Source organism: Aegilops tauschii, chromosome 3 (assembly GCF_002575655.3).
Source record: "Aegilops tauschii subsp. strangulata cultivar AL8/78 chromosome 3, Aet v6.0, whole genome shotgun sequence".
NCBI lineage: Eukaryota > Viridiplantae > Streptophyta > Magnoliopsida > Poales > Poaceae > Aegilops > Aegilops tauschii.
Window position 1 is genome coordinate 152035730 of NC_053037.3, and position 12085 is coordinate 152047814.

At 49.0% G+C, this 12085-nt stretch overlaps 1 protein-coding gene and 1 long non-coding RNA gene across 2 annotated transcripts; one reads left to right on the plus strand and one right to left on the minus strand.

Moving 5' to 3' along the window:
* Positions 1-489: 489 nt before the first annotated feature.
* LOC109770847 (monothiol glutaredoxin-S3) lies at positions 490-1270 on the minus strand. Its single transcript, XM_020329562.4, has one exon. The coding sequence runs from the start codon at positions 991-993 to the stop codon at positions 655-657; it is 339 nt and encodes a 112-aa protein (XP_020185151.1). The 5' UTR covers positions 994-1270; the 3' UTR covers positions 490-654.
* A 9788-nt stretch (positions 1271-11058) lies between these two features.
* LOC120975420 (uncharacterized) lies at positions 11059-11879 on the plus strand. Its single transcript, XR_005771188.2, has 2 exons — positions 11059-11661; positions 11760-11879. It is a non-coding gene; the product is annotated as an uncharacterized lncRNA (long non-coding RNA).
* Positions 11880-12085: the final 206 nt, after the last annotated feature.

Consider the following 12085-nt stretch of genomic DNA (forward strand, 5'->3'; position numbering starts at 1 on the left):
TGTGCAATAGACATGGCACCTTTTAACCCAAAAAAATTCGTCGAAATATATTGATATGAGATGTAGTTTAGAAGATCTCGTCGCGAGGGATTTAATGGTGAAAACGGATCTTCAATCGGATTTTTTATTCAAGAGATAAAACATTTTAAAAATTGAAAATCCAAAAAAAGTTTGTGTGTATTAGAGCGTGTGGACAGGTTTCGCTTCCACCACACGTGTGGGTGTTAGCGTTGTCCTAAAAGAAAGACTTTGCAGTTATTATTGACTTGCCGGAAAACGGTATGATTCCTCTTGTGTTTTTTATAGAAATTTTTTAGTCTTGTTCGATTGACACATAAATGACCTCAACCAACCTATAGACAATTGGGTCGCAGGACACAAGTGAGCAAAGTTTGAGAGCTTACAAAATTCATGACTTATTCGAGCCTCCTCGAAAAACAAAACAAAATGGAAGTCTGTAGGATGATTCCAAGTCCTTTTGCACACATCTTATGAACAAACTCTGTTTCTTTGCCATTTTTGTTTCCCAAAGGGAAGTATACAATACTACTAGATGGCATGGGGACATATATGGCGAGAATAAACACGAAACAAATCACTCGCACACATACATGGCGAGAGCTAACTAATTAACGGCACGGCGTGAACGGAGGTTCAAAGCCAGAGGGCTCCTGCCTGCTTCAAGACCGGCACGAGCTTGCCGGCCATGTGCATGGCCATGAGGCTGTCCAGCCCGCCCAGCAGCCTGCCCCCGATGAACACCACAGGGAAGGCGACTTCGGTGGCCACCTTGGTGCTGTTGTCCTTGGGCCAGAGCGCGAAGACGAGCGCCGCCGGGTCGGCGTCGTCGCTGACCTCCAGCACGGCCGGGTTCGCGCCCTGCCCCAGGAGCAGGCACGGGGCCACGTGCGCCATGCAGCACTCCCGCCGCCCCACCACCACAACCGGCTTCGCCTGCACCGTCCTCCGCACGTCGTCGGTGCTGCTGATCATGGCAGGGCCGTCGCCGTCAGCCACGGTGCCGGCGCCTTGGCTTGCTGCATGTGGTCCGTCGTTCCTGCGTTCGTGCGCTTGAATTTGACGAGCAGTACTGAGGTGTGGGGGAGGGAGGTGGATATGTGGAGGTCAGAAATATGGGTTGGGGTTAGGACAGAGTGCATAGAGCCATGGGACGTTAGGTCAGCTTCCTTGTCCTGGCGTGCCACATGGCACATGCATAGAGTTTTACCCCCCTTATTCCTTAATATTGTATTAAAAAATATTGGAAACATCGGATACAACGCTTGTACGCAAGCAAATACACAGTATCACACATACCCACTCACTAAAAATTAGTAATACATCAGAGACACGCATGAGTTTCCTTGTAGATAGATACGTCTATCGAACATACATGACGTAAATGCATTCCACTCTACGGAGCCAAAAAAAAAAAAGATAACAAGTGAATGAGCATATCATATCTTTTCTTAGAAGAAAAGAAATATCTTTGCGATCCAGTTGTACGAGTATAAGGTCAGCAGACTGTTGCCGTCACGTATACCACGTACGAGTTAATTAGCGGACGTCACTTCCAACATCATCACTTGAAAACGAAGGTATCGCCGGTTACATCACTTCCGTTTTTAGGTGGTACAGTAGACTGGACTACTGGAGTACATAGTGACTTCGTTCCTTTGGTGCTATCGATCTAATGGTCGCCAGCTATGCCAAGAAACGCGTTCATAACCGCTTGGCTCTAATGTTTTAATTTCGTGGAGGGATCATCTTTACTTTCGGTCAACTTGGAGTCTTGGTCCCCCGCAAAAAAAAAAAACTTGGAGTCTTGGTCGAAAGGCAGCCAACAACCTAAAAACTTTCGTATCATTCCTCATTGCTGACGTTAACACACAGTGTTTGGTGCTAAGTTTATGCTTAGTTTTGTAGGAGTATATTATAAATAGCGGGAGATGGTTACGGTGTTGGTTTATCCACAGTCCATCAAATTCATGTCAATAATCCTAGACGTAGAGGCCGTTTACAAGGTTGTTACATAGCCTTCCTTAAATCTCTCTGCCCCCACCCCCCCCCCCCCCCCCCCCCCCCCCGATTTTCCACCGGGGTGGCCCGCCTCACTCTCTTTCTTTCCAACTTTCCAATCACCCTTTGCCATGTCAGCATGTAATCAATTCCAGCCCGTAATTGCCTGTATGTGTAGCATTACTGAATTCATATGCATGAAAAGAAAATTCATTTGTTCGCTTATTTAGAGCATCTCCACTCGCGCTCCCAACAGCCCTCCCAGGCTGACCTTTTTAGCGTCGTCGCGGAGAAAATCACCCAGTCGCCTCCCCAAAACGCCGAAATCCGCCGGCTCAGCCTGTTTTTGGGCCCGGCGATCCCAGGCCAAACCCAGCGCACTTGGGGGCGCCTGGGTGCTCTGGCGGAAGGGAAAAACGCGTCTGGGCCACCTCTGTCAGGCGAAAACGCATCTTGCCGTCCAGATTCGCCCCCACCCCCCCTCGCGCACGCCCCTCACCGCCGCTAGACAAGCCATTCTCCCGTCGGAAAAGAGAGAGGGTTTCGCCGCGGCATCCTCCACCCTGTCCCTGGGCAAGCTTACCGGCGCTCCGGCCGCGCAAGGCGGGATACCGGCGGCTGTGCGCCTACCACGCCCGCCAGGTGTTCGGCGATTTGTCTGCTCGTCGATGGACTCTAACGACGAGGAGGCGCTCGCGACGCTACTAGAGGAGGAAGCCGAAGCCGGCGCCCAGGACGAAGAGCATCTCATGGTCCTCGTCGCCCTGGCCATCCTGCTAGCAGCAATGCAAAGCCTCGACGAGGTGGCTCGGCGCCGGGCCGGATGAAGGCAAAGAACCGGCATCGACTAGAAGGCTATTGCTTGCTCTACTCCAACTACTTCTCCGGCGCTCCACTGCACAGCGACAAAGTATTTCGGCGCCGTTATCGGATGAGCCGAAAGCTCTTCCTCGGGATTGTGAATTCCATTTGGGAGTTCGAGAGCTACTTCAAGTGCAAGAAGGATTGCACCAGCACACTAGGATTCACCTCACTCCAGAAGTGCACAACAGCTATGTGGATGCTTGCATACGGAGCTCCCGGCGATTCACTAGACGACTATGGGCGCATGACCGAGTCCATGACCATTGAGTATTTCTACAAGCTCTATGGCAGTGATGGCAGTGTTTGGACCGCAATACTTGCGATCACCCAATGCTGAAGACACAACTCGGATCCTAGCACAAAATGCAGCAAGAGGATTCCCTGGGATGCTTGGAAGCATCGACTGCACGCATTGGAAATAGAAGAACTGTCCATTTTCTTGGCAGGGGATGTACAAAGGCGCCAAAGGCGGTTGCAGTGTGGTACTTGAGGCAGTGGCGACACACGACCTCTGGATTTGACACTCCTTCTTTGGTATGCCAGGAACTCACAATGACATCAACGTATTGTAGTGCTCCCCTGTCTTTGCCAAGCTTGTTGAAGGTCATTCTCCTCCGGTGAACTTCGAGGTCAATGAGCGGCACTACAACAAGGGATACTACCTAGCAGATGGCATCTATCCAAGATGGTCCACATTTGTGAAGACTATCTCAAATCCTGTGCTAGGAGGCAAGAACTCCCACTTTGAGAAGGTTTAGGAGGCTTGCAGGAAGGATGTTGAGCGGGCATTTGGTGTGCTCCAATCTTGATTTGCTGTTGTCCGGTACCCCGCTCAGACCTGGTCGAAAGATCAAATGTGGGAGATCATGACTTGATGTGTCATCTTACACAACATGATCATTGAGAACGAGCAGGAAGAGCCAATTTTTGACACTGAGCCATATTACACAGGCATGGTCCTCTAGCCCAAGTTAATCACCACCTACCGGCAACCTGGATTGCCTTCCTCAATATGCGTCAGGAGATCCGAGACCCACTGGTGCATCAACAACTGCAGCAGGATCTGGTGGAGCACCTATGGAGGCTCAAGGGCAACGCCTAGCTCGACGTGTGATGAAATATAATTTTTTATTTGTTGAACTATATAATTTGTATTGAACTATTTTGTTGAATTATTTGATTTCTATTGATTTTCTGTGATGAACTATGTGATAAAAAATAGCTTTTTATGTTGAATTTGTGCCGAAGCACGCCGAATACGGGCTGAAATTGGTCAATTTGCGATGATAGTGGGCCAATTGCGCCGAAAGTGGACCAAAATCGGCGCCTGGGGGCGGTGGCTGGGAACCAGATCGTCCCCAAGTAGATATTTCAGCCGGCGCCCCCCAGGGCGGCACTTTTTCTAGCCCCTGGGAGGGCCGAACGAGTAGAGATGCTCTTACAAAACTCATGCCAACAACCTGGGGCACATGATAATCTCTCGGCTCTAGTTGGTCCAGGGTCACATAACTTGCATATTAGTTACTGGAGAGGGATAAAGCAGGAGATCGACATCGATGTTCGTTGGGATGCGGTCGAAAACAACACATGGTTTATGTTTTTACGTAGTTGTTTTTTAGTAAAAGAGAGGCCTCCCTCTCGGATTTCATTAGGAAAAATCAAGGTTCATGCTTTTACGATGTGAGCCAATGTTAGTTAGCCGACATGGATAAACCGGGAAATCGACGCCAGTGTTTGGCGTGACACAGCTGAAAATGTGGTTCTTGTTTTCACATCAAGACTCATATGAGTTGCATATTAGTATCCAGTGAGGAAAACTTCACAATCTGTATTTTGTGCGCCTAGCTGCTTACATCGGCCATACCTTGAAGAATATTCTGCCTTCGCCACTGTTGGTATCGGAGGGTGATGAAGTAGGAGATTGACGCCAATGCTTGTCATAAAACGGTCAAAAACAGTATGTTGGTCATGTTTCATGCTAAGAGCCAATATTGGTCATCAGAGAGGGATAAAGTGGGAGACTGACGCCTATGTTTGTCGCGACATGGTCGAAAACCATACTTGGGTTACATTATCGTGTTGGGGCCCAATATTGATTACTCGAGTTTGAGGGACTATCGCGGGAGAACAATGTCGAAGTTTTTCGCAATGTAGTAGGAACACGCATGTGGGTCAAATTTTCGCGCCAATGATGGATAAAGCAGGGGTTGACATTGATGCTTGTCACTACCAGACATGGGTCATGTTTTGACATTGATCGCCCATATAAGTAGGAGACATCCATGTTTGTTGTGAAGCAATCAAAGACCGGGTGTGCATTAAAGTGTTCATGCGGGGGACAAGGGATAAAGGAAGAAATTGTCATTATGTTTGTCGTGACGCGGTCAAACTCCGCTCCTGGGTCACATTTTCATGGTGAGTGACGAATAAAATGATGTTGGATCAATATCTTCACATGTAGTTTGGTGGACAATGCACTGGGCAGATAGTTATTATGTTTTATGGTGAGGCCGAGCTAGGACTTGGTCGGAGACGGGGACGAAATGGCTTGTCGTGGCGGCGGCATCACAACACCGGCGCTATGAGGGCAAGATAGGGCAATGAGGGATGCGGGGGAGCACCACTGGCCACAGGTGGGGGTTTGCTAGCGATTTGGCCGATAGTTGTATTAGGAGGGTCGATGAGTGTGCTCAAGGAAGAAGAAGGCAGGGCAGCCGCAAGATGAAAACCCAATTGCTTCAGGCAAATTGAATGAACCCAAATAATTTTTCAACAGGCACATCGTCAGCCTCTAGTTAAGGCCCTCCTTGACATTGATGGTTTAAAAACACCAACACGAGATGGACTCTATGCCATTTCTCATAATTTTTTTTTGGTTTATGTTGGGGGACGACTTGACCAAGGAGCTCTGGTTTGCGGTGAATACTTGTACCATATCGCTAGGATGGAATGATACTACAATTCCCAAAGGTTAATTCATCAGAAAAGATAACTCAATTTAGACCGATCGGTCTCTGTAATGTGCTATACAAAGTTATCTCAAAAGTGATTGCCACTCGTTTAAGTTAATCCCGCCCCGAAGAATGATTACAAATAATATTTTAGTGGCATATGAGTGCTTCCACACAATTAAGAATAAGAGGCAGGGTAAAGAGGGTTTGTGTGCAAAAAAAAGAGGGTTTGTGTGCTATCAAGACGTACATCTACAAAGCTTATGACTAAGTTGAGTGGCTGTTCTTGAAAGATATTATAGTGAAACTTGTTGATTGTTGGAAAAGCTAGCATATTTTTTAGTCCAAATACAAAGGTTGACGACATGGAACGGATTTGAACAACTCTGAACGTAATGACTGTAGCTCTCAACGACAAATATTTGGGGTTTGCTAGCCAATGTGGGTATGGATAAAAGCGACTGTTTCCAGTATTTGATCGATCGATAATTATGAAAATTGAAGGATGGAAAGAAAGAATGTTATTAGTTGGAGGGAAGGAAATGCTCCTCAAATTTGTTGTACAAGCTATTCCCACCTATGCTATGTCCGTATTTAAAATTCCTAATTTTTTATAAAGGAATCATTGACGTGATGTCACATTTCTGGCGGGTGATGAGGACAATCGGAAGATGGTGCATTAGATGGCCTGGTGGAAGATGTGCATTCCAAAAAACGAAGGAAGTATGGGTTTTCGTGATATACATTGCTTCAATCTAGCTTTATTGGCTAAACAAGTGTGACATCTCCTTGATAATCCCTATTCTCTATGTGCTAATATATTGAGAGCAAAGTATTTCCCGATGTTGATTTGATGAATGCAAATTTAAAAAGGATCATCTTTTACTTGACAAAGTATTATACGAGAGTCAACTTTTTGAAGCATGGGTATATCTAGTGAGCTGAGAATGGACATGGTATCAATATGTGGGAAGATGCATGGATCCCAAATTGTTCGGGTAGGAAAATTATTACTCCATATTGGTTTCGGATATTATTAATCCAGTTACAGATTTTTGGGATGAAGATTTGGTGAGACGGACCTTTGTGGCCTATTGATGCCCGACGTGTCCTTGCGATTCCGCTTCCTTTGCATGACACGCCAGATTTTATTGCTAGGAGTTATACAAAATATAATATATTTTCACAGTTCAGTTAGCTTATTTTACGGAATGGGAGCAACAACATGGGAGAAAATTGCAACATACTGATGGTATGTAACGAACCAATGTTAATCCTATTTGGTGTAAGATTTGGAATTTATCTTACCCGGCAAATGTATTTTTATTTATTTGTCATATGTTGCATGACACTCTCCCGTATTGTGTTACACTTGCTAATAATTATTTGAAAGTCTCACCTATTTGTCCTACTTGTTCTAATGGGGCAAAAGATACAAAGCATTTGTTGTTTCTTTTCCCAAAAGCAAAGGAGGTTTGGTGCAATTTGGGGATGCAAAAAGTGATTAGTGAAGCTTGTGTAATTAATTGTGTGGGGGAAGTTGTTCTTGAGTTTTTATTACTTCTACCAGGATCTATCAATTTCAGGTCTCCGGAGTGCCCGTGAATTAATCGTTATTACCACTTGGTACTTGCGGTGGGAAAAACCTAAGTTGGTTCATAAAGGATAGACTTAAGATGTATTCCGAATTTCTATGGGGATTTGTGCTTTAACATCAAAGTATAACTACCTCCTCCCCCAAATCAACCATTAAAAGAGGAGGATGGGTCAGGCCTCCTAAGGGATTTGTTGAACTTAATGTTGATGCCTCTTTTGATGAAGATCTACGTAGGGACACAGCTGGTGTTGTACTCAGAGATGATAAAGGAAACTTTATTGTCGATGGAAATTGAAAGATTGATTGGTGTGCAAGCTTTGGCATTAAGATTTCGTTTATCTCTTGCGCAAAAGGCGGGCTGCAACCACCTTTATTAACACTGCTAATATGGAGGTCATTAGAACCAAGTAGGACGGGGGACATTCTGCGGGAGCGACGGCTGCAGTTTTAGTGAGTGTTATTTTTTGGCACGTGATTTTCCTTTCATTAGTTTTAAACATTGTAATAAGGAAGTGAATAATGTGACTCATGATCTCGCTAGGTTGGCCACATTTACATCAACGAAGGAGTGGTTTGAGGAGCCTCTGGACGAAAGTGTGCCCCTTTTTATAGACGATGTAACTATTATTTTGAATTACTAGTTTTCCTAACATAAAAGAGCATCTACATCCAGGTGCCTCATACTGTCCTCAAATGCTCGGGCGGACGGCTCGGTCGGTAACGGTCAAAAAATGCGACCCAGATGGCGCCTCAAACTGGCCTCAAACGCTCGACCTGACCGGCACCCCTCATATCCAGCCTTAATTTGGGCGTATAACGGGAGGCCCAGGCGCGACCGGGAACGACGGCCATGTCAGAACAGGCCCGCGCTGGCCCACCCCGACCTCACATATAATCTTCCCATCCGCTCCCTGAACCAAACCCTGACCACTCCACTCCACTTCCCTCCAGTCCAGTCCGCCACCCAAGCTCCCATCTGGCGGTCTCCGACCTTCTTCGGCATGGCGGGCAGCGGATTGGAGTCCTCCATCAGCCGATCCGCGAACTGGGACCTCATCTCAGTCGGCCCCGAAGAGGAGATGGTCGTCCGCATTGCGCTCCACCGCGCCCGTGAGGAGAGTGCCCGATAGCAGTCAGACCCAATTTGACACGAATCCATCGCTTCCGCCCAAATGGTGCGTGAATCCGACGCGAGGTAGGTCATTGCTGCCTCCCCGGAGGCAGTGACTTTGTCCGGTGTCCCAACGCCATGGCAGACGCATAGCCCCTTCGTTGGCGCGTCGACGACAAGGCCATCCATGGCCTGTCCGCTGGGTGTATGGCGGCGGCGTGCTCGTTGTGCAAGGCAGAGGGCGCGGGAGGCCACGACAGCCAAGCGGCAGACGCTGGCAAGACGGAGTCGCACTCTCCAGCGCCTCAACGGATGTCTTACAACCCTGGGCGTCACAGGCGTGTCGTGGTGGACGTGGGCTCTGACCACAACGGATCTGGCGTCGACCTCACATTGACCGATACCGTCAAGGCACCGGACTCTGACAAGAAAGAGTAGGGATGGGAGACGGTGGTGCCTCGAGTCCCGTGAGCCGGTGTATGTCCTATGTCCTAGTCTACCTCATTGGTGATCGGAGCAACACTTCGAGGGGCGCAACCGGCCGGACATGGATACAGTGGAGCCAGTCGAGCTCCACTTAGATTAGGTTGCAAGTTGCATGTTTTTTTAGAAAAGGAGGAAGACCCTGGCCTCTGCATCTGGACGATGCATGCAGCCATTTTATTAATTATTAACACAAGACCTTACAAAGTCATACAACAGTAAGACTAAAGCCACCGTCTAAGCAACATCTGTCGCTACTCCTATCCAATTGATGAAGGGGCGCTGATAGTCTGGGCCTAATACCAAACAGACCTCGTAGCCAAACCTAACATCTAAGACCTGAGGTCCCAACCAGGACGCCTGCCGGTATGGGCACCAACCAGTCCGGCGTGCTCCTCAACCAGGACGCCTGCCGAGTATGAGGCCGTCGCAGCCACCTGCCACCAATCCATCTTCAGAGCTGTACTGCTGCATCTACCTTGCCCGGTCTAGCTGCCGCCGACGCCACCACGACGACAGACAGCGTCACCCTCCTGCGCGAGTCCATCTCCGCGCATCGGGCGCCGAGTCTCCACTGCGCCACGCCGCCGAGATCCGCCGTCATCAATGGGCAAGATAAATAACCGCTCCTCCTCTTGTCCCCTCCAACCAGCACATGCTCCAAAACGATGCCCCCAGGAGGGAGAACGACACCAAAGGCACCGTCATCGTCCGATCCGGTAGACCCAGATCTAGGGTTTCCCCAGAACTTCCCGATCAGGTTGACGTGACCTGCAACGACGATGCCTCGAGAAGGGAACGACGTCCGAGACGCCGCCATCGTCCGCCAAGACCGCAGTCAGGCGTGATTTTCACCGAAAGCCACGTCGTCCCGATCTCGCGGCTGGCTAGAACCGAGCGGAACCTCGTCATGAAGACGTATGGTGCCGTCGGAAAGCCGGTTGAGGACCTCCAGCCGCCCCACCCCGGCCCCATCACGCCGCCAGCCGGTCATAGCCGAACCACGACGGATCTGGCCGGGACACCAAATCCACGGCCACCGCCGCCGCCCATCGCATAGCGGAGAATCCCACCGGAGGACCTCGCGAGCCCTGGGTTCGCTGGCTGCCGCCGCACAGCTAAGACGCCGTCGTGGCTGCCGCGCGAAGACCCTGCACGAGGCGCCCCAGCCACCTGATGGGAGATCCGTCGCTTCCCTCCTGCCCTAGCCCTTTGGGCGCCGGGCGCCACCACCACCGCGGCCAGTGTCGGCGGCAGCGATCTACCTCGCGGGAAGGCTGGCGGCACGAGGAATTAGGTCCCCCTGGCGTCGCCCTAGGTGGCGGCGCGAGGGGGTCGCAAGAGGGAGGGGCTTGTGTGTCTGACTACAACCTACTAGTAAGTTGTAGGTTGCATGTAATTGTATGGATTTGAAGTTTCTTAATTAAGCTATCCAATTGTGGAAGAAATTATTTGAGGTGTGACTAATCATTGTCCGTGAACGCATCCGGACGCGTCAGTGGGCATTTGAGTGGTTGGATTTGGTGTATCCGGATCCATTTGTAGATGCTCTTACCACACGAAATCAACTGGTGCCAAGGAATGGTAGAAAATCAGTAAATATCAGCGTATACCCTAATTAAAACGACGCCTAGCTGGTATGGCCGTTTCATACGGGCAAATTAGTCGGGTCGCCCAAGACAGAAGTATAACACACTATTTTCCTCTCTGGTCACCGACGCCGACGTGCACGTCACCGGCGAATGCGTCCACGGAGGGTGACGGCATGGAGTGACCGACCGGCGACCGGCGGGGAGAAGAGAAGACCCGGACGGATGGATGTCCTACGTAGATGGCGATTTGGCATGCACGCACGTCAGTCAGTTACGGGTGACGCGCGCGACGCGGCCCCGGCCACGTCCCCGCAAGCAACCGGACGAGCACGCATCATGCTAACGAGAGTCAGCGGACGGCGAGTGCTCACCTACCGTACGTTGCCGCTGGCTGGCGCTGGGTGCGTGCGCGTGCGCCATGCGTCCAGTCTTTATCTCAACTCCACACATGATTACTAGGCAGAGCGGCTGGGTATAGTGCATAATCAAAGACGACGACCTCCAAGGAAGTAATATGGGTTCAAATATTATTTGTACATCTCTCTTGCAAGAAAAACCTTTCCTCCACCTCTGTCGGCGCAGTCACCGGTCTGTCTCATCTCCGATGGCCTTTGGGCCATGGAGGTGCAAAGGACCTCGACCCCCTGCCAGCGGGAGGTACCCCATCCTCGTTCTTTAGTATCAGCGTCTTGCTTGGGGCTGTGTGGCGGCGACAATGTCCCTCGATAGGAATAGTGTCTTCCACGTTCTATGGTGTGTCTATGTTCGTTGGAGGGCGTGTGGAGATGTGTCTCCGTCAGATCTCGCGGGATTCGGTTGGAGTTGTTATTTGTTTGGATCCGGCTTTCGTTCATCTTCGTTTGAGCACCGGTGATGTTTGCTGCTCTGGTGCTTTGGTCCTATGGGGTCTTAACACGACGACTTTCCGACTGTCAACTACAATAAGGTTTGCCCGACTCCAGTGGAGAAGGGGCGATGACGGCAGCGCGCCTTCGGCTCGCTCCGGTGCTTTCAGTTATCGCTAGGTGGTCCACAGACTTGGTTGTAAGTTTTATTACCTATGGTGTTCTTTGTACTGCCATTATTAAGAATGGATAGATTGAATAGTTTCATCAAAATTTAACATTTTCCCTATCATTCAGGACTTATGGTCTGGATCGTGATTCCCAACCGACCAGACGTCTCAGCAGACAGCAGTCAGCACAAGTCATCCTATTTATTTTGTTTTATACTAGTAAAAGAACCCGTGCGTCGTAACCAGAGATTTGTTTTTCATAATCTTCAATGGCCATGACCACATTTTGTTGCATCATCGAGATACACTATCGCTTTCAATTTCGTGAAATCATGAACAATTTTTGAAATCATGAACATTTTTTAAAACTTGTGCACATATTTGAAATCATGAACATTTTTTAAATTTGTGAACACTTTTACAAATTTTTGAACATTTTCTAAAATCAAGAAT